This window comes from Vipera ursinii, assembly GCF_947247035.1.
Source record: "Vipera ursinii genome assembly, chromosome: 5".
Taxonomy (NCBI): Eukaryota; Metazoa; Chordata; class Lepidosauria; order Squamata; family Viperidae; genus Vipera; species Vipera ursinii.
Genome location: NC_139518.1, coordinates 45,051,233 through 45,075,156, shown reverse-complemented (window position 1 = coordinate 45,075,156; position 23,924 = coordinate 45,051,233). Strand labels below are relative to the sequence as shown.

Sequence of the window (23,924 nt, the reverse complement as noted above, 5' to 3'; positions counted from 1 at the left end):
ACTTTTGTACATGCACTTAATCTTTGCTTGCAGATATTATGTTATAATGTGGGGAATATTTGGCTTGACCTAAGCAAAGGAATTTACTCAATTAACTGACAGTTGTGAGCAACATCTTTCAACACAAGTTCGCACAGTATAAACAATAGTTAAATTTGTGTAAACTCTTCAAAGGTGAAATAAAAATACAATTCTTGTACCACTTTTAACTTTTTCCCTGTGCAAGCTGGAGTGTGGACTAGAAATACATAAATATCTAAAAATAATAAGTTCATATTTGCTTTGAGACTGCAAGAAAAGATTTGCCTGCTGGAACTGATACCTCACTTCGGTCAACCAGACCTAATACTGAGTTCAAACGTTGAGGGACAGCAAATATACAAACTGTAAAGAGAAAGGGGCAAATATGCATTTCGACATGTCTGAGAAGTGCAGTGAGCAAAGAAGCTACAGAGAATAGAAAAAGTAGGATAGTAATGTGACAAAACAAAGAAGGTAAACAACTTATATCATTTAACGATCTCCGAGACATAGAAGCTGTACTGGGAGGGATAATCTGAGATGGGAAAAAAGATGGGAGAAAATGAGAAAAGATTTAACACACACACACAATGTCTTTTACAGAAAGAAAAAGTTGAAATTGGAGGCAGCAGGAAGCTAGTAGTAATATTGTAGATTTTTTAAAGAAAAAGGATAGCTAGTGAGTGAAGATATTATTTAATTTTAATTTAATTTAATAATTTGATTTCTATACCGCCCTTCTCCCGAAGGACTCAGGGCGGTGAACAGGGCAATACACAATAAAAATATTATACAAAAATTAAAAAGTCATTAAACATTATGCCCTTAAAATTAATACATATTACAATTAAAACTATTTATAAAAACCCAACCCCCCTATGCTGTCTCCTTAAGAGATGCAAGTTACAGTGTGTTCGAAAATCACTGAAGTGGAATTAGAATAAACATTTATGCGGAAGAAGGAAGCTAGCATGACATAAGATCTATCTGTCTGGTGCAAACATCCAAAGGGAGGAAACCATTCAAAAGCATTAACACTGTGTTAGCTGCAAGAGGTTGCCAATTAAATTTTTTACTTGAAGCCTTCACTTAACTCTTTGGAAAATTTAGTAATAGCTCTACACCTTGCTACAGCTTAGGACAGGCACACTACTATATTAACAGAAGCAATATTATTGAAGGCAAGAAGAAAATTCATCTTGGAATGGTAGAGTAATTAAGTAATAACACAATTTGCTACATTGCCTCCTTCTTTGAAGGCAGATGCCAGAAAGTAGGGGGAGGGAGAAGTAGTTGTGAAGCTCTGATGCATGCATTAGTTGAATGTCACTTGGATAATTATATGACCGAAGGAGTAAATCTTACAGAGAAATAAATGTATTTCTATCCTTGATATACCTCAAACAATAATAATTGGTTCACATTTAGATCTTTGTATGCTATATGTTATTTGATCAATGCAGATAACTCATGACAAACAGAATTCTCTTCAAAATTATAATTGTTGTAGCATGAAACAATTTCTGCTGTGCATTATCTATAAAGTGAAATAGGAATGCTGAGGTCATCATATTATAAAAAACAAAGTGTTCATATATATATATATATATATATATATATATATATATATATATATATATATATATATATATATATATATATATATATATATATGTATACATATATGTATGTATACATATATATATATATCAAAAGCAATCAGCCCAGGTTCGAATCTCAGAAGGGTATAGCTGGCTGAGGACGACTAAGGAGTCAGAAATGCATCTCAGTTTCCCTTTAATTCTTTGTTAGTAATTTACACAAATATATGAATTGTCCGGTGTGACTACTGCCTGTTTGATGGCCTTCAAGATAGGCTGAAAACAGGAAATAAAGATTTGCCCCATGTTTGGGGCCTAGCAAGGTAATCTAAATAGTTAACATTTGAAACATATCTTCCCTTGCAGAAAAAAGCTAACAGAGCGAGAGGGACCTTGTGGCTTAGAGGCAAATAACACTGCCTTGTATGCAATCAGCCCAGGTTCGAATCTCAGAAGGGTATAGCTGGCTGAGGACGACTAAGGAGTCAGAAATGCATCTCAGTTTCCCTTTAATTCTTTGTTAGTTGTTGTTGTTAGTTGCGAAGTCGTGTCCGACCCATCGCGACCCTATGGACAATGTTCCTCCAGGCTTTCCTGTCCTCTGCCATCTTCTGGGCTCCATTTAAGCTCACGCCTACTGCTTCAGTGACTCCATCCAGCCACCTCATTCTCTGTCGTCCCCTTCTTCTATTGCCCTCAATCTTTCCCAGCATTAGGCTCTTCTCCAGTGAGTCCTTCCTCCTCATTAGGTGGCCAAAGTATTTGAGTTTTAGCTTCAGGATCTGGCCTTCTAAAGAGCAGTCAGGGTTGATCTCCTCTAGGACTGACCGGTTTGATCGCCTTGCAGTCCAAGGGACTCGCAGGAGTCTTCTCCAGCACCAGAGTTCAAAGGCCTCAATTCTTTTGCGCTCAGCCTTTCTTATGGTCCAACTTTCACTGCCATACATTGCAACTGGGAAGACCATAGCCTTGACTATACGCACTTTTGTTGACAGGGTGATGTCTCTGCTTTTTAGTGTGCTGTCTAGATTTGCCATGGCTTTCCTCCCCAGGAGCAAGCGTCTTTTAATTTCTTGGCTGCAGTCCCCATCTGCTTTGATCTTGGAGCCCAGGAAAATAAAATCTGTCACTACCTCCATTTCTTCCCCATCTATTTGCCAGGAATTGAGAGGGCCGGATGCCATGATCTTGGTTTTCTTAATGTTTAGTTTCAACCCAACTTTTGCACTCTCCTTCTTCACTCGCAACAAGAGACTCTTCAGTTCCTCTTCACTTTCTGCCATTAGAGTGGTATCATCTGCGTATCTTAGGTTGTTGATATTTCTTCCAGCAATCTTAATTCCAACTTTTGATTCATCTAGCCCTGCCTTTCTCATGATGTGCTCTGCATATAAGTTAAATAGGCAAGGCGACAGTATACAGCCTTGCCGGACTCCTTTCCCAATTTGGAACCAATCAGTGGTTCCGTGTCCAGTTCTCACTGTTGCTTCTTGGCCACATATAGGTTTCTCAAGAGACAAATAAGATGTTCTGGTACTCCCATCTCTTTAAGAACTTGCCACAGTTTGTTATGATCCACACAATCAAAGGCTTTAGCATAGTCAATGAAGCAGAAGTAGATGTTTTTCTGGAACTCTCTAGATTTCTCCATGATCCAGCGTATGTTGGCTATTTGATCTCTAGTTCCTCTGCCTCTTCGAAATCCTGCCTGTACTTCTGGTAGTTCTCGATCCACATACTGCTGGAGTCTAGCTTGTAGGATTTTAAGCATAACTTTACTAGCATGAGAAATGAGTGCAATGGTGCGATAGTTTGAACATTCTTTGGCACTGCCTTTCTTTGGAATTGGAATGTAAACTGATCTTTTCCAATCCTGTGGCCACTGTTGAGTTTTCCAAATTTGCTGGCAAATTGAGTGTAGCACTTTTACTGCATCGTCTTTTAAGATTTTGAATAGCTCAGCTGGAATACTGTCACCTCCACTAGCTTTGTTGTTGCTCAGCTTTTCTAAGGCCCACTTCACTTCACATTCTAGGATGTCTGGCTCGAGGTCAGTGACCACCTCATTGTGATTATCAGGGACGTTAAGCTCATTCTTGTATAGTTCTTCTGTGTAATTTTGCCATCTCTTCTTAATCTCTTCTGCCTCTGTTAGGTCCCTGCCATTTTGGTCCTTTATCATGCCCATTTTTGCATTGAACGTTCCCTTCATCTCTCCAATTTTCTTGAAAAGATCTCTGGTCCTCCCTATTCTATTGTTTTCTTCTATTTCTTTGCACTGTTCATTTAAGAAGGCATTCTTATCTCTTCTAGCTATTCTCTGGAATTCTGCATTCAATTGGGCGTATCTTTCTTTTTCTCCCTTGCCTTTTGCTTCCCTCCTTTCCTCAGCTATTTGCAAAGCTTCCTCAGACAGCCATTTTGCTTTCTTGCATTTCTTTTTCTTTGGGATGGTTTTGGTTGCTACCTCTTGTACAATGTTGCGAACCTCTGTCCATAGTTCTTCAGGCACCCTGTCTATCAGATCTAATTCCTTAAATCTATTTGTCACCTCTACTGTATATTCAACGGGGATATGATTTAATTCATACCTGACTGGCCTGGTGCTTTTCCCTACTTTCTTCAGTTTAAGCCTAAACTTTGCAACAAGAAGCTCATGGTCTGAGCCACAGTCAGCTCCTGGTCTTGTTTTTACTGACTGTATAGAGCTTCTCCATCTTTGGCTGCAGACCATATAGTCAATCTGATTTCTGTGTTGACCGTCTGGTGATGTCCATGTGTAGAGCCGTCTCTTGGGTTGTTGGAAAAGAGTGTTTGCTATGACCATCGTATTCTCTTGACAAAATTCTATCAGCCTGTGCCCTGCTTCATTTTGTACTCCAAGGCCAAACTTGCCTGTTATTCCGGTTATCTTTTGGCTTCCTACTTTAGCATTCCAATCCCCCATGATGATAAGGACATCATTTTTTGGTATTAGTTCTATAAGGTGCTGTAGGGCTTCATAGAACCGGTCAATTTCATCCTCTTCAGCACCGGTGGTTGGGGCATAGACTTGGACTACTGTGATATTGAATGGTTTGCCTTGGATTCGAACTGAGATCATTCTGTCATTTTGAGGATTGTATCCCAGTATTGCTTTTCCTACTCTTTTATTGACTATGAAGGCTACTCCATTTCTTCTGAGGGATTCTTGCCCACAGTAGTATACCTGATGGTCATCTGAATTAAATTCACCCATTCCTGTCCATTTTAGTTCACTGATACCTAAGATGTCAATGTTCAGTCTTGTCATCTCTTGTTTGACCACGTCCAGCTTGCCTTGATTCATGGATCTTACATTCCAGGTTCCTATGGAGAAAAAATCTTTACAGCATCGGACTTTCCTTTCACCACCAGACATATCCACAGCTGAGCGTCCTTTCGGCTTTGGCCCAGTCGCTTCATTCTTTCTGGCGCTACTAGTATTAGCCCTCTGCTCTTCCCCAGTAGCATATTGGACGCCTTCCGACCTGAGGGGCTCATCTTCCAGCGTCATATCGTTTTGCCTTTTGGTACTGTCCATAGGGTTTTCATGGCAAAGATACTGGAGTGGGTTGCCATTTCCTTCTCCAGTGGATCACGTTTTGTCAGAACTCTCTGCTATGACCTGTCCGTCTTGGGTGGCCCTGCACGGCATAGCTCATAGCTTCATTGAATTACGCAAGCCCCTTCGCCACGACAAGGCAGTAATCCATGAAGGGGATGGTTAGTAATTTACACAAATATATGAATTGTCCGGTGTGACTACTGCCTGTTTGATGGCCTTCAAGATAGGCTGAAAACAGGAAATAAAGATTTGCCCCATGTTTGGGGCCTAGCAAGGTAATCTAAATAGTTAACATTTGAAATATATATATATATATATATATATATATATATATATATATATATATATATGAAATTAGCAGGTTTAACCACTGACTCTTTAGTACAAAGTGGTGGTCTGTGTTAAATCTGGAAGCAGAAAAAACCTCCTCCTGGTTGTTCTGGGGATCCTAAGAGGATTTTCTTCCAAGACTTGGAGGAAAATTCATTCTTTTTGCCCCCAAGGAGAAAGCTCCTAGCACCTTGCCAATGCTACTGACCTGCGCAGCTGAATTCATTCTTTTGGATTTCTGCAACATTTAGACCACGAAGGGATGAAGGACCAGCACATTGGGTGAAGAGTCCAATAGTAGGTCGCTGGCGGAGCCACTGGGAAAGCCAACCCAAATGACAATCACAGATCAGCTGATTGGAGTGCAAGCGGCTGCAGAGACAAAGTAAAGGTGTGGGAAGAAAGAACAACAACAACAAAACCTCTTTTGCTTGATATTCCTAATTTACAAAGCCAGTTCTAGAGAATCTGATAAAACTAATGAATTTGACTGATAACTTGGGAACATTTTCTGGAAAGGAGATTCTGATTCTATAGGAGTAGGAATGAATCCTACATTAAGAAGTGGATTGAAATGGTCACCCAGATTTCTGTTTGCCTCTTCAATGATGGCATTCACCCACCCACACTGTTGCTGGAAGGCACTCAAAATAAAGCCATTTGAGATAGTCAACTAACCCACCAGTCAATCTTAGACTGAGTCATGTCCAGGTTAACTAATTCCATTCAGTCTATTATATGGTAAGAATCATAACCCCAATCAATTGTCCAATTTTGCATATTAAGTCTTCAAAGAAAAAGAACTGAAGAAAAAGTAGCCAAAGAAGTGGCTTCATTAGAGATGTTACCGCTAAAGCTGAGCATCACAGAACACATCTTTCAAGCATTGATTGACAATAGTGGCCAAGCCAATGGGGGAGAGGCTGGAGATGATAGATGTGTTGCTAGATCTTGTTGAATACCAGATACTTTTTGAAATTGGACGGGGTTTTTGTTTAGAAAATGGTAATTTTTACTGTGTGTTGGAACACCCAATAAAGAGATTTCACTGGTTTTGTGACTGACTGAATTAGATGTCTTTGGACAGACAACTATTCTACCTTCCAATGTCATCACAGTGTCTCACAAGTCGAGCTTTAATGTCTACCTGGCAAATCCATGTACATGTAGTTTTCATGGCAACAGTAAGAATTTGTTGATGATTTCACCAAATTTTTGTTTTTGCTTTCCACTCCAGCCTACAGCTCTGAGATTTTCTGGTCTTCTATCCCAGAACTATCAGTGTTGTCCCTGTTAAGGTTTTTCCAAAGTACCCTAGTTTGACTACATGTTACCACCTGTTATGAGTCTCCCGTTATTATACAACTCCACATAATAAGACCCTGCATGTTGGGAGAATTTCAGACTGTGCAAACATTAAACCTAAAGTTAATCTGCAGAATCTAAAAGTGTCAAGAGTTTCCATCAGAACCCCTTATATTATTTATTAATTTCTGGTTCATCCAGATATGTATGATACCCAATCAATTATCTTCTGCCTCCCCCACCCTATCACACCCAGGAGCCGTTTCCTTAAGTGCTCACAAAGTACGCAGTTTGGGCATGTGGTTGAAACTGGAGATGGGTATGGAGCTGATATTGTTGTTGTTCAAAGTCCTACAGGAATGAGAAAAAAAGAAAAGCATCACTTAATACTTGAAATACATGTACTGTCTTATTCTTACTATCATCTCTCTCTCTCTCTCTCTCTCTCTCTCTCTCTCTCTCTCTCTCTCTCTCTCTCTCTCATCTATTATTTAATTTATATAGTAGTCTATCTCACAAGAAAGTGACTCTGAGCAGGATATTAATTTAAACTTAATTTAAATACATGTACTGTCTTATTTTTACTATCATCTCTCTCTCTCTCATCTATTATTTAATTTATATAGTAGTCTATCTCACAAGAAAGTGACTCTGAGCAGTATATTAATTTAAATTTAATTTAAAAACAAATACATTAAAACAGTCACAATTTAAAAAATAAAAAAAAAATAAAAATCTTGGGGAAGAAGATTCCACAAGGTGGGCACCATGGCATGAAGAGGTCCACTGCCTGAGACCCACCAAATGTAATTTCCTGGCAGACAGAACCTACAGCATGTCTTCTCTGCCAGAATAGTGATGCAGGCAAATGTAATTAGGAAGAGGTGGTTTGTCAGATACCAAAAGACCATAAGTCTGGGGAATTCCACCCACAATCCAGAAATGGTGCCAAGGAGCTCAGGCAAAAAGACTGCTCTGCAACAGGAAGAATGGTACAACAGCAGCAAACCCAACTGATCCCTACAGGTCAGCTTAGTGAGCAGGGTCTCATACCCAGTGACCCATGGTACAGTGCTCTGAAAGTCATATGATATCCCAAATGACAATTACCACATCTCCACCTTGCCCCAGGTGATGCCAGTCTCAAAACCTAACTGGATATAGCTCAGAAAGTCATACATGCCCATTCAGCCCTCTCATCAGTATTAAATTATTTACAAAGGAGGCCTTCTTACAAACCAAACTTGCATTCAGAAGCAGCAGCTAAAAGCCTCTGAAAATCTGCTGACATGATACCAGGATTTAGACTGAGGAGCTGACCATGAGACCAGTAACAAACATCAGTCTCATGGTCCCTGGAAATAACCCACTCTCTGACTCTTACCATATCCCCCAATGCCCATCACTACCATAATGCTCTTCCATTCCCCCAACAGCAGCCCAATGCCTATATCCAAACCTCTCTGTTCCCTAAACTGGGAAGCAATAGCTGTTCTTATCAGCCATACTTGGGAGGGAAAGCTGGGCACTCTGAGCCACTTTGGATCATGTGTTCAATATAAACACAAACTCCTATCAGTCACACATGGGGGATTTGATAACCACTATTTATCTACTAAATCACTCTCTACAAATGGAAGGGAAGTCATGGGTTCTATGAATTCTCTTACAAATCCTCTTTCAAAGGGGGTGATCTGAGAATACATTGCCCATGGCTTCTAACTCTGTAGCTCAATCTGGGAGATAAAATATATATAACACCTTTTCCATCTTGGTGCCCGCATGTGGAATTTAACTCCAAAATTCTGCAAACAGCATAACTACTAATAATAATTCTGGGATTTGGAATCCACACATTTGGAAGATCCTGAGATTGGGGAAGACTGCAAAGTAGAAACTTGGTATTTCATTAAGAGAGATACTTACAATACTTCCAGCCCACGGAGAGCACGAAAAGCCCCTTCTTCAATGCAACTTATATGGTTCTTGTCCAGCTGCCTGTTTGAAGAAAGAGAGGATAAATTATTACCTAGTTTAGATGTATAGTAGGATGTTCTATACATCAGCACAGCTTTAGCAGATGAGAAGTGAAGGTATGCAAGAAATAAGCAGAATTAGAGAACTGCAAGTACCAAGGACGAGAAGGTTTGGGGGGAATTATAATTTGAGGTGCAACAGTGTCCACAACCCCTTCATGGATTACTGCCTTGTTGTGGTGAAGGGGCTTGCATAATTCAATGAAGCTATGAGCTTTGCCGTGCAGGGCCACCCAAGACGGACAAGTCATAGCAGAGTTCTGACAAAACATGATCCACTGGAGAAGGAAATGGAAACCCACTCCAGTATCTTTGCTATGAAAACCCCATGGACAGGACCAAAAGGAAAAATGATATGATGCTGGAAGATGAGCTCCTCAGGTCAGAAGGCATCAAATATGCTACTGGGGAAGAGCAGAGGGCTAGTACTAGTAGCGCCAGAAAGAATGAAGCGACTGGGCCAAAGCCGAAAGGACGCTCAGCTGTGGATGTGTCTGGTGGTGAAAGGAAAGTCCGATGCTGTAAAGATTTTTTCTCCATAGGAACCTGGAATGTAAGATCCATGAATCAAGGCAAGCTGGACGTGGTCAAACAAGAGATGACAAGATTGAACATCGACATCTTAGGAATCAGTGAACTAAAAGGGACAGGAATGGGTGAATTTAATTCAGATGACCATCAGGTATACTACTGCGGGCAAGAATCCCTCAGAAGAAATGGAGTAGAAAGGAAGGAATGTGATTGTAACTTTGAATATATATTAGCAAGAAGACCATCGAGTGATTAATTAACATATTGTTTATGACAATTAACTATTACTTATTATTTTTTTAAACACATGAATCTAGACATTATTCTGTTTGCTAAATATTGAGAATGCTATTTGAAAAAACGAAGAGCTGGCGAAGTTAGTGAGGGTGGCAAAGCCATCATTTCATACTATGTGAGGAAGACAGTGATAAGCCACTTCTCTATTTTACCAAGAAAACCACATGAATAGATAATGAAAATGGATTAAAAATATAGCACAGGTTTGATAGCACTTGACATGTTATTAAAGGAGAACTGAGGATCTTTCAGAGTACTAATTATGTGTTTATGAAGTGGCTAGATTAAACTCTTTGGGATGTCTAATTGTCACTGTTTCCAGGCAGGAAAAGAAAACCCAAAGCTGCAAAGACACAATCACAATGTGAATGTGAAGAGGCATGAATATAGAAAAACTCAACACAGTGAAAAATGAAATGCATCAGTTACACATTAGTATCTTAGGCATCAGCTAATTGAAATAGATTTGAATTGGACCCTTCTCACCCTTTCAGTGAGAAGATCACACTGTTCGCTACTCAGTATAAATAAATTTTTAAAAAAATCAAGAAGTGTTCCTTTTATAATCAGGACCAATATAGTAAAACAGTACTTGTGTGCAGTGCAGTCAGCTGTTTAATAATATGTATTACATTTTAAGGATAAGCCTTTATTATGATGATTGTCCTAGTTGATGCTCCAAGCACTGAAGAAGAGCAAGTTGATGAGTTTTGTAGTCAATCTGAATTAGAATATGCAAGCAAGACATACTGCTTATGGTTGGAAACTAGAATATAATTGGGCTATCTGAAATGAAGCAGTAAAGTAACTTATTAGCTTCTGCCAATCCAAAGATTTCTTCATTGCTTTCGTAACTTTCAAACAACCAGCCTATACGTATGGATATCATCGAATGAAGGTCATAGAAATCGAATTGACTATATTTATGGCATATGAAGGTGGAAAAACTCATTTATAGCAGTACAGAGATAGCTAGCATCAGGCTGTGGATCACAAGCTGTTCATTTGCAAGTTTCAAAGTGATTAGAAATGGAAGAACAAAGCCAATCAGTTTCCACAATATGATTTTCAGCATATATGTCATTTTCAAGGACAACATCAGGAATCACTCTGAAGTCCTAAATCTCATTGTTAAGGAACCAAAGGAGCTGTGATTTAAGAAGCCATTAAGGTTGAATGTGAAAAAGATTGCAAAGAGAAAAAAATAGAAGAAAACAAACTGGATGTCAGAACAGATGGTGAAAATTGCCAAGGGAAAAGAGAAAGCAAAGCCAAGAATGACAAAGATCTTGGGAACCTACCAAAGAATATTAGAAAAGATGACAAGCAATATTACATAAACATCCATAAAGACATTGAAGATGGAAATACACATTGAAAAATGGGGAAAGTCTTCCCAAAGATCTCTGATCTCAGAAGATTAATGGAGATTAATGGATGGCAGTGGACAGACAGTAACTGATTCAAAGGTCAAAAACAGAAAAACCATACTGAAATTCTATATAGTAGAGATGTTAACATTTAAGATATCTTAGAAGATATTCTCTATTTGCAAGAACTTCAAACACTAGCAGCTGAAGTTAGAACAGAACTGTGGTTATTAACAAGTCCAAAGACTAAATAAATTGATGGAGTATCTTTAGAAAAGTGGAAAGTAACAGAAAACTCAATAATGGTTGTTATTGAGCATGGCAGCAAGTCTGGACAATGACACAGTGGCCAACAGATTGGAAGAGGTCAATTTACATATCAATACCAAAGAAAGAAAACTCAACAGTGCAAACCATTAATTTCACAGGCTAGCAAAATTATCATCCAATGCCTAGTAGAGCCCTACATGGAAAAGGTGGTGCCAAACGTTGAAGCTGGCTTTAGAAAAAGTTGAGGGAAAAGTGACATTATTGCTAATGCGTGTTGGGTGAGAAAGCTTAAGTAAAGCAAAATAACTCAGTAATGCATGGAAATGGAACTGTTTGTGTTCCCATCAAGTCAAACAAGATAATGGGACTTTCGAAGTTGGATATTGGAGGGAGCTAGAGGAAAACAAAGAACTCAACTGAATAAAGAATGGAAAGTATTATATTATCAGTGAGTTTTCTGATGAATATTATTAAAAATAAACTCTGAAATTTAAGTAAATGATGAATACCCAGAAAGTAACAGAAAAAGAACAAGTTACTCTGTATAAGTTTGAAATCAATCTGAACATGGATATAAATGAGGCAATCAAAGAGAAGGATATAGACACTTAGAAACAAAACAACATAAACTTCATTACCTAAAGGAGATATACACCATTAAACCAGGAAAAATATAAGTAAATTTTTTACCAAATGTACAAAAGAGTATTACAGGATTTTGGGGGGAAGTGACAAAAAGGGGACAAATTACTGATACTGGGTGTTCAAAAAAGGTCTGCTAAAATTTTGGAAGATTTATTTGAGAGAGGACAAAATGATGACAAGAAATCAAGCTCTGATACTCTATTTGAAGAGATTAAGAATTAAGACTTTTAAAACTACAGGGAAGAAATATAGGGTTGGCTTATTTGATCACGTTTAAGATAGATAATTAGTTATACTTGGCACCTCTTATAAAAAATTTTTCCTGATAAAGAACAAATGACAATAATTTGGGTTTTGTTTTTAGTTAAGAGATATGAGGTGAATAGAGTATATGCTGTAACTTAATATATGGTGATAAATTATTTACATTGTACTTATTGAGATAAATGGGAAAATTATTTTTTCTCTTTTTCTTTTTATTCTTATAGGTTTTAGTTTATATAGTTTTTACTCTTTCTAATTTGTAATCTTCAGTACAATTATTTTTTAATTAAAAATTAAAATTTATTTTAAAATTTTTAGGGGGATCAACCTATATTCTCCAAAAAACCTGAAGGCAGGGCAAGAAGCAATGGGTGGAAACTTATCAAAGAGAGAAGCAACCTGAAACTAAGGAGAAATTTCCTTAAGTTGGAACAATTAATCAATGGAACGACTTGCCTAAAGAGGTTGTGCGTGCTCCAGCACTGGAGGTTTTTAAGAAGAGACTAGACAACCGTTTGTCTGAAATGGTATAGGGTTTCCTGCCTGAGCAGTGGATTGGACTAGAAGACCTCCAATGTCCCTTCCAACTCTGTTATTTGAAGAAAAAAAAAGATCTACCTAGGTAGACACTAAGAGGCAAAAGGGATTTGATGGCACATAATTAATTATTATAAAATCAACAGCATGACGCAATGGCACACTATCCTGTCTATCACGGTCACTCACAAATTCTTGAGATCAGTGGCTCCACGGAATGCCTTTCTGGGCACAGCCTGAAGAAAGTTTTCACTCAGGTCTCTGCAAAAGAGAAATTTGAAAAAAAAATAATTGTCAGTTAAGAGGAAGAGGGCTGACAAGGCAATAGGAGACAAGGACTGATGGAGCCCAAGTGCATGGTCATCTTTACCATCATTACAAACACCAGAATTATCCATATGGTTGGTAAGAGTCGACACTGATTTGATGGCACCTAATCAAGAGTGAGCTCTAGAAATACAGATTCCATGTTGTCTGCTCTTTTCAATAATTGTTATTTTGGGTGAATTTGCAATAGCAAGATGTTTTGTCACCTATTTCTATAACTAATGATTTGGTTTTAAGAAGTTCAAGGAATTCTTCTTGCATTTTTTTGGAAAATCTTATATTTTTTTGTATTTTTAACTATCTTTTAGAAAAAAGAATGTATCCTTGGATTTGGACTTGTATGCTGTGAGTCACATCGAAATCTTGATTCACCAATCTAAAATATGTGCTCCGTACTTTTCCTTCAGCTTGCCTTGTCCACTTTTTTCTTCATTTTGTTAGTATTTTTGAAATACCAAATAATTTTATAAATAAATATAGAAAAATATGTATGAACAAGAAATAAGACACTTATAACAAAGTACTGTGGAGCAAAAAAACAACAACTAAGATACTAAAGTAACATATTCCAATATGTCACTAAAGTTCTATAAAAGTGAGGATGTTTCAACAGCATCCAAACATCCTTGTGGGACTTAAAACTGAATGTTCTTGGTCAACACAGCAGAAATCAATAACAAGTCCATAAACAATAATATAAAATCAATGCTATAAATTATAGTGATAGTATAATTTGAAACATCCTTAAATTAAGATATTTAGATGGCTTTTATACAACATAGCCTATCTGGAGGGCGCAACATGGTGGAAAATGTTGAGAGGGGTCTCATTAAAAGATTAAAATCCTTATGTTGGGGACAATAAATATCAGACTTCTTTTGAAAACATTTAACTGTGGGTAGGGAAGAGTTCCAATAACAGAAAAAGGAAGAAATAGTTTCAAATTTGTTTCACTGGGCAAGACACTATGTATCAGAAACTCTATTATAACATTTTAGCAGAATCCCTAGGAAGCGAAGCGAAGCGAAGCGAAGCGAAGCAAAGCAAAGCAAAGCAAAGCAAAGCAAAGCAAAGCAAAGCAAAGCAAAGCAAAGCAAAGCAAAGCAAAGCAAAGCAAATAATATGTTGTGGTCTCTGCAATCACTAGCAAAACGTTTTTTTTCTTCTACCCATCCAAATAAAATGGCTTAACAAGAAGGTATTTGTCTCTTAACAGTGATTTGTTGAACACTGCTGGAATATTTTTCTGAATAAAGAAAAACAAACCAGTTGGTTAATTCTGCAGGTCGTTGTCCTATATAGTCCAATAACAGTTTCCAATTACAGTTAAATTTTAAATTGGATTTATTGTTCAATTAGGATATTATTTAAGAATACGTTCACAATTTACTTAGCCTTTTTTCTAAAGCATGAATCAAAGAACTTTTCCAGTAAAAATCACATAGGATCTGTTAGAGGGATATATGGTTTCACACAGTTTAATAAAACTATCTCAGGTTGTAATGGAATTACAACTTTCCAATTTTTCCCCATTCTACTTTTAAACATTTCCAGTATTGTGCTTTGTAACATTACTACTATATTTGGGGTGGGGGGAAGTTCTAACCTGTAAAACCTGTTTTTTCAACATTTTGAGTGAAAAGCACAATTCATTTAAAAATCAAAACTGGAATATCATTCCAAAGATAAAACATGTACAATTCAAAGCATAATTTTCAAAATATTTGATGCTCTTCTATTCAAATTCCCACTTTGTATTTCTGTGACTAAGTGTTCAAATTCTTCATCCATTTGACATACAGTCTTTAACTTTTTCAGATTCTGAATCATACTTCATTAATAATTTAAAACAGTGCCTAAGAATGTTTAAATGGATGTCTAATTCAGTTGTCTCTCAGAGTTCTTTGTTTTGTATAGTAATTCTTTTGTTGCTATGTGGCTGGTTTGTTTGAAGTTGATGGACTGCGTATTTCACAGCATAAATGAAACCTATCAAGATAACAGTGGGCAATTCATTACATATTTGTGGATTACAATGTATAAAACTCACTTTCTCTCTCTCACACACACACACAACACACACAGTTTGCAAATACTTGAATGATAATATGTTGCACTAGATTCCAGCAGGGGGCAGAATAGGCTTTTAATTGATATTGGGCATATCCATTCTGTTTAGTGTCTTGTTTCTAAGATCTTTGACATAGAACATCTGGATTTGACATGTAAATTGGGGAAGTCCAGATTACCATGCATTTTGTGCCAAACAACCAATCATAATTGATTCATGCCATAATAGAAACATTTATTTTATAATAGATATGCAATGCTTTGTAAACTAGATCAGCATTTGTGCTGGTGAAAGCTAAGGCTATTGGATCTGGTTTGCAAAAATCCAAGCAAAACTGCCATCCAGTGGGTGCCTGGATTTTTGAAGATCAGATCTGTTAGCCTTAGGAAAGACAGAACTAGTTTCATATCTTGTCGAAGAAATTACATTGTGCATTTTCTGCTTATGGAGAAAAAGCATTACCTAGAAAACATCTGCCTTCATTTCTTCAGGACTGCTTTACAAGAGGCAGAATTTCCTTTGCCTCCTTCTTCTCCCTAGTTCAGAATGTTGCCCCAGGCAATGACTAATAGTGCACACACTCTAGTGCACACACTGAGGCAGTATATAATAATTCACTGAGTATTATTATTAAATAACCTGGTGACCAAAACAAAGATTTAATAGGGATCATTGTTCTGTCAAGAAACCAAGGAGTTACTGTCAGTTCTGTGTCATCAACCTGTGTTTTTCACAAACATGAAAGCATGAAAGAATAAAATTCTCTGTCAGGACAATCTTCAAGTATTTTGTTCCAATTTCTTGAACCATATAAATTTCTTTATTATAAAAATGAGATAACATTGATAGATTTAATAGATCCCTGAAGACTTTGCCATTAGTCTGTTTAAAAATCCAATGAAGGATGTGATCCTCATTCCGTGGCAACTGCAGTACCTCCTACTGAACTAATCATGGCCTTGTCAAAAAGTCAAAGCCTACTTGGACAATTACAGCAGGGGCTTTCCGATATTAAGTGGCATTTCCAAAAGGCTTTTAAAAAAACATAATAGATATTCCAAAGTTAGATATTCCTGTTGCCTTATTCTCAAAAATGGGGACTTAACCATCTGGAATAGATGCTCTAGGAAATTTCCTCTTTTTACAATGTTTTTATTCAACATGGGTGCTTATCAGCTCAGCTCATCGACTCTTTCCTATTGAGAATTTTTATTCTCTTTTGGATCGTTGCCTCTCTTCTATCGTTAGTCAAGACCTCTGTAAAACTGCCACAGAACTGTGGGATTGGGAGAAAGATGAAGTGTCTGACCTTTAGAGATCTCTTCTAGAGACAGCTTCCTTCGGGATCTTTTCCCTGAAGGAAAGGAAGGGGTTCCTTTGTACAACTCTGATTTCACTCAGTTTCATGGCTTTTCCAGGGAACATTAAGCTGCCACTTTCCCAGACATGAACTGCTCCAATGTTGATGAATAACAGTTTGGAGCAAGAACTCTGTCTGACTTTTAGAAGAATAACCTGGCCGCTATTTCCCCCATCCAGCCATCCATTCATGCTGAGTCAGATAAATGGATATCCAAAGACAAGCAGCTTTATTACAGAATAAGAGACCACAACCTAGCAATGAGTGGGAAAGGAGCTGAGCATGTGGTTAGACCCATCTGCATCACCAAGCATAGTCCTGGCAGTGCAAACACTGTTCTACATAGCTGAATCATTTTGAGGCCCTATTCTCTTTATCTCCACTTTTATGCTCATTTATTATTTGTTATTTAACTAAGGATAAGCAAAAATATATTTTGGGTTTGCTTTTGTTTGGATTGGTTTGGATGAACTGACCTAATCTGCATTCCTTAATGCTGTAGCTGGGAATTAATTATTGTTGAATTTTTCACATTTCTTCAAAACTTGTGAAAAAATTCTGATTCAAAAATTGACTACATGTATATGGGAAGGGGATTATTAACTCTAAAGAGATTGTACAAAATCATATATTCTTTCTAACTATATATAATTAACTTAGAGTTTCAATTTCTAATATTCCTCCTCTCTCCCCTCTCTCCATATTTAATCAGAGAATATTACAGTACAAAGATTTAGACAAAAGGGTTTCTGGTTTTGAACGCTGCAAAACTAAATTTGAAAATTGAATTATGTACAAATGAAGAATATGTAATTGCTAAAATGTATGAATTTCAAAATTTGTTGTTTGAAATTTGAAACAGAAAAAGAAAGAATGTATGATAAAGTGGGCTAAACTTTTTGGTTATAATGTACAGATTGGAAAATATGTGATTAAAGGGTTGAAAATTATACTAAGTTATATCATAAAGCTAATTTTTATAAAATCGTCATCAGAGAAATTGTCAGCAATGTATAAAGGTGCCTCAAATTCATGTTGGAAATGCAAACGAGAAGGTATATTTTATCATGTTTAGTGGATATGTCAAAAAGCTAAAAAAAATGGAGTTCAAAGAAATACACTGATTCATATGATTTATATGACAGCTGCAACAAGATTATTTATGCACAAAGATGGAAAGATTCAGCACAACACACTATGGAGGAATGGTTTGTGAAGACAATTTAACTCGCTGAGATTTCCAAATTGACTTATTTCATTAGAGAAAAGATAATATCTGCATTTATTTTTGACTGGAAATCCCTTACAGATAGTCCTTGATTCACAACCAGTGGTTTAGCAAATTTTCCGAATTACAATGGACCCTGAAAAAGCTACCTACAACCTGGATTCCAAGTTCTGATGTCTCTGACCTCCTTGGCAGCCACGTAACCACATTTCAGGTGCTCGGCAACTGGCCTGCATTTATGGCCACTTACAGCAACCTATGGCCATGTGACCATGACATTTTTGCTAGAAACTGGCTTTTTTTAAAAAAAACCACCTCATAGCTTACATTGAGTTTGCTTATTGACCCTGGTGTTTGCTTAACAATTGTGGAATTCACTTAATGACTTTGACATTTGCTTAACAACCACAGCAAAAAGATAAAAAAATCAGGCAAAGTCATGTGGTGACCTGCTTGATGACTTTCACAACTTATGACTGAAATTCCAAATTTAATTATGGTCATAAGTCAAAGATTACTTGTATACACTTTTTGTGGTAAACATTAAAAATGAATGTATGATTTATGGTTTGAAAAGATTAGGCAGGATAGATAGAAAGAATAGAAAGAAAGTAGAATAGATAGGTAGAAAGAAGAGAATGATGTTGTAACTTTAGAGATAAAGAGAGATAAAGATAAAGAGATAAAAATAAAGAAAGAGATAAAATGATAAAGATAAAGAAAGTGATAATGCCCAAAGTCACTTGGTTGAGTTGGTCAACTATAGAAATTGAATAATAAATAAAATGCAAATAATAATTATGAAAATGTTTATGCAGACTTTAAAAAATCACAAACTGACACAAAAATGGAACAAAATGTGTTTAATAAAATATGATAATTATAATCTATAACAGAAGATCAAACTCTATGAGATTTGCAATAAATAAAAGCATTAAATTACACTACAATTTAGTACAACTACTAGGCACCTGTCCTCATAAATATGTCATGACTCAACTTTTGCATTCTCTTTCCCTCCTCTTGCCTCTCCTGACAACTATTCAAGAGAAGAGAAAGGCAGGGGTACCATGATACCCTAGCTTCTTTGGTTCTTCTGATGAAAAGCATTATCAATCAAGGGGCAAATGTCTATGATTTGAAGACAATACAATGCTCCCATCACTTCTTGGGTGACTTGACCTCCATCCAACATATACCAAATTTCCCAGAACTGACATTTGTAGACTTCAATCAATCTTCACAAACCATCAGGATTCTGTGAAATGTGTAATGGTGACTGTATCAAGAAATGCCCCATATTATACTTAGCACGTGACTATGTGATTTAATATCTGAAAACTAAAATTCCACTCTGATGGAGTTTTTTTTGTTGTTAGTTGCGAAGTCGTGTCTGTTCCATTGCGACCCCATGGACAATGTTCCTCCAGGCCTTCCTGTCCTCTACCATCTTCTGGAGTCCATTTAAGCTCACGCCTACTGCTTCAGTGACTCCATCCAGCCACCTCATTCTCTGTCGTCCCCTTCTTCTTTGCCCTCAATCTTTTCCAGCATTAGGCTCTTCTCCAGTGAGTCCTTCCTTCTCATTAGGTGGCCAAAGTATTTGAGTTTCAGCTTCAGGATCTGGCCTTCTAAAGAGCAGTCAGGGTTGATCTCCTCTAGGACTGACTGGTTTGAACACCTTGAAGTCCAGCATTCAGCAAGGAAGCCAAACTATCTGACATCCATAGGGCACAGCTTTCTCAGTGGGGTGCTCGCTCAGACAAGCAAGCCAAGCATTTAATCTCCTGCCCTTCCGCCAGGCTGAGCCTGATGCAATAAGGAGATGCAATGGTATTATGTGCCTCTCATTCTCTTGGCTAATCCCAACTTCACACTTTAACCTGATTGAAGCATGTTTGGTTTGCCAGTTCCTTGTGCTGAGAGGATTAGGGCTGGACACAGCAGGATGATAATTGCTTCTTACTACCTCAGATCTACCATTCTATTTCCAATGCACAGTTGCCATCAGTGAAACAATCAACTTGCAGTTGTGATGTTCCTTTCTCAAATTTCTGCTCCACTCATGCCATTAGACATATAAGCCAGCAAGAATCTTGAGGTACTTTAAAGTCTAATAAAAATCAAAGTTTAGTTCACCTTTCTCTATCTCAGAATAAAAAAAGGACACATGTAGGAGTTGGAAAAACAGCCAGGTCACTGAAGAATAATATGTACTAGTAGCCCAGAACAGTCGAAACTGTGTATCAAAATAAACAATTGGAATAGGTTAAGTTTGGCAAAAGATGTAAAACAAGAAAAAGGTAACAGAAAAATTAAAAAAAACCATTACAACAGTTGCTCAATTGCTCAATGGTTAGCCTGATAAAAGAATATCAGGTAACAACAACAACAAAAAGAACTATTCACCTATTACTCTGGTTTAATTCCCCCCCCCAAAAAAAACTAAGTATGTGTTCCATGAGTTAATTATGAAAAGCAAGATGAAAGAGCAAGGCTGGAGCATGAACTTGATAGAAATGTGGTAATGGAAGATCTATTTCCTTTGAATTTCCAAGATCAGATGAACTTCATCCTAAGAAAATAAATCTTTATGCATCAATTCATATCGAAGAAATCCTGGAGAACTGATGAAGTTCTAACTCACTGGGATGTCCCTATCTTCAAATGGGGAAAAAGGGAAATCATACAAACTCAGCTCAGTTTGTCTGAACCTGAAAACTGGGAAGATCCTTGAGAAGATCAGAAAAAGTCTTGTATACAAAAAGATCTGTATGCAATTTGAAAACAATGCAGTGATGACCAGAAATCTGAATGGATTTGTAAAGAACAAATCTAGGCAAATTAAAATTACTTTATGTTTTGATTGGGTAACTTCCTCAACAGATTATGGAAGTGCTATGGACAAAAGAAACCTTGACATCAACTAAGCATCTGACAAAGTAGCCTTTAACATGTTCATAAAAATGCTGAAGTATCAGCTGGATAGCATGACAATTAAATTGACACATAGTTTGCTTCAAAACTGTATTTAAAAGTGTTTATAAGTGGTTTCAGTTGGAAAAACGTATTTGAGCCTTCTATTCTTGATTACTTTTATTAATGATTTGAATGAAGATGCAAAAAGGAATACTTATCAAATCTGCACCTTGCACGAAGATGAGTTAATGCCTTAGAGAAAGAACTAGATTTCCAAGCAATGTTTCTGGGTTATAGAAAAAGACTACAAGTAATAGAATAAAATGTAATAGAAAACAAAAACAAGTTTACTCTGAAAACAAACATCAAATGCATAGGTACAGGATGAAGGACGTCAAAAGTAATAACTATCTTTTTCTCAATGGAATAATTCTTAATTATTAAGCTAAATTTGAATCGGAAGTATAATTTACTCCCCAAAAAGGAATGCAGTTTTAAATTGTTTCAAAATCATGGGAGGAAGTGTTTTAACTCATTTCTGTCAGACCCAATCTTGAATACGGTCTCCTGTTCTGCCCATCAGACTTCAAGAATTTAGAGAAAATAAAAGATTCAGCCAAAGCAAAGAGGATGATGCAGGGACTAGAAACTGAGTCCTGAATAGAATCTGTAAGAGCTGGGCACCTCAACCTTGAGAACACTTCAAATGCTTGAAAGGCTGTCACACAGAAGTAGCTCTGGTGATGCTTGCTATCATTCCAGAGTTAGAGAAATTGAGTAATGGATTTAAATTACAGGAAGGGGATTCAAATTGTTATGAAAAGCTTCCTAACAATAAAAGCAGCTCAAAACTAAAGTCAAATACTCAGAGGGCTCCCTGGCATTCCACTTATCACACCTGTTGGATTTCTGACTGAGTAGGAGCTGTACTCAGAGACCTAAAGGGGTCTTCTAATTCTAATTAATTAATTAATTAATTAATTAATTAATTAATTAATTCTATTAACTGAGTAATAGAATCAAGATCACGTGAAGTACTAATACCACTTTACAATGCCTTGGTAAGGCCACACCTGGAATACTGCATCCAGTTTTGGTCACCACGATGTAAAAAAGATGTCGAGACTCTAGAAAGGGTACAGAGAAGAGCAACAAAGATGATTGGGGGACTGGAGGCTAAAACATGTAGGGAACGGTTGCTGGAATTGGGTATGTGTAGTTTAATGAAGAGAAGGGTGAGGGGTGACATGATAGCAGTGTTCCAATATCTCAGGGGCTACCACAAAGAAGAGGGAGTCAAGCTATTTTCCAAAGCACCTGAAAGCAGGACAAGAAGCAATGGATGGAAACTAGTCAAGGAGAGAAGCAACCTAGAACTAAGGAGAAACTTCCTGACAGTTAGAACAATTAACCAGTAGAACAACCTGCCTCCAGAAGTGGTGAATGCTCCAACACTGGAGGTTTTTAAGAAGAGACTGGACAGCCATTTGCCTGAAATGGTATAGGGTTTCCTGCCTGAGCAGGGGGTTGGACTAGATGACCTCCAAGGTCCCTTCCAACTTATTATTATTATTATTATTATTATTATTATTATTATTATTATTATTATTATTATTATTATTATTATTATTTCTCTTTTCTGTACTGGGCATGACTTAGCTTATGGTGAACTATCTTTCCACCTAACTAGATGGTGCAACCTAGACCCTTTAGCTATTATAGAATAAAATCTCCATTTTGATTCATCTACTCCAGACTACTGCCACCAGGGTCTTGAGTGGTGAATATGCCAAAGGCAATGGAGGTTTTTCTACCAGCTTCGCTGTTCTGCTGCTGCTTGTTATTAGCCAATGGAGGAAACATGCCCCCAAGAGGAGCGCTGAAGCAGGAAGAAGGGAGGATAGTTCTAGAAGTCTGCCAATGTTTTTTTTAAGTAAATGTTTCTATTCCTCTTTCCAAGCCTCAGTTAAGCATCTTCCAAGTTTAAAATAATATGAAATAAAAGAAATCAGGACAGATGCATTATGGGAAACAAACAAATAAAAAAAATGTATTCCTCTGCTTCCTCAGACAAAATAATGGAGGTTTATTCTGTTCTTCCCAACCTTATTGGAAGCCGATTGAGAGAAGGGGGGGCCAATGAGGGAGCTGACAGGAACTCAGGAAATATTGTGATGGAGAGAACGGCAACTGAGAGAAATGACTGAAGTGAGGGGTTGCTAGCAATGAGAGAAAGGGCAGGTTTATGCCTCTCAACACTCCCAAAACATGCTTCTGATCATGCTTCCTACCGTTGACCTGACTTTACCTCCACAATAATGGATGGCGAAATGCAACTGATTTGTCACATCTTCTTGCTGGCTTTGGATGGTACTAGAATACAGGATGGAGAGCTAAGACTAATAGGGCTGAGGATGACTCAAGCCCATCTCTTTCATGGGAGGGGATGAGATAAAGGCTAAGCCATGGAGGCAAGGAAGGAAATGTCAAGGCATGAATGAGTAAGGCAAGTGGGAATAAGGCTTTTAAAGATTTTCATATCACAGTATTTTTGTTTGTGTTCCCTTTTGCCACAAAAGCCTTGGATTATTGGCTGGTTAAAGTACTGCATATATTGCTAGTGTAATGCTAATCTTTTTCTTAGAAAATAGATGTTTCCTGGTACTAACCACATGACTTCCATTCCTATGGGACATTAGGCCTGCTTGAAAGCTCCTACAGCACCTGCTACTATTCCTCTCAAGTCCCCCCAAGATCTGCCAGTATCCCACCTCTTGCTCGGGAAAGCTCATAACACCCTATAATGCAATGCATTCTCCTGTCACTGTTGGAACAGGAATGAGGAAATCCCTATGGAGCCAAAATTTTAAGAGGTTTCACAACTCCTCCCATCCAGCTGGTCACTAGCACCACCAAAACAGCAGGCAGCCTTGAAACCTTCCATCTCATCTCTCCCCGCATGATGGACATAGTAATTAGCACAAAAGTCGCCTCTGATTCAGCCCCTGGGACTGATGCTTTCACAGCTGCTGGTTTGGCTCTTGTCTGCTGGAAGTGTGCAGACAACAGACAGCAGACAGGTAGAATTAGCCAGGGTAAAAGATGTTTCCTCGAGCGATATTTGTACTATGTCAAAAGGAAGCATATTTTGCAGCTTTGTTTAGTAAAAGCTTTCTATCCCTGCAGCAAAGGGCCACGTCCTAAAGTCATAATTATAGCTCTGGTT

The 23,924-nt window shown here is 37.5% G+C and overlaps 1 protein-coding gene across 1 annotated transcript in view; it reads right to left on the bottom strand.

The window, feature by feature from the left end:
* The window catches only part of SLIT1 (slit guidance ligand 1), a gene marked incomplete at its 5' end in the record, with an annotated part of 159,295 nt that overhangs the window by 41,356 nt on the left and 94,015 nt on the right, over positions 1 to 23,924 (bottom strand). The window contains 4 exons of the mRNA XM_083364090.1: positions 5,747 to 5,910; positions 7,123 to 7,194; positions 8,770 to 8,841; positions 12,983 to 13,054. Of these exons, the coding sequence (XP_083220216.1) occupies positions 5,747 to 5,910; positions 7,123 to 7,194; positions 8,770 to 8,841; positions 12,983 to 13,054 (380 nt within the window). The remainder of the gene's footprint in view (positions 1 to 5,746; positions 5,911 to 7,122; positions 7,195 to 8,769; positions 8,842 to 12,982; positions 13,055 to 23,924) is intronic.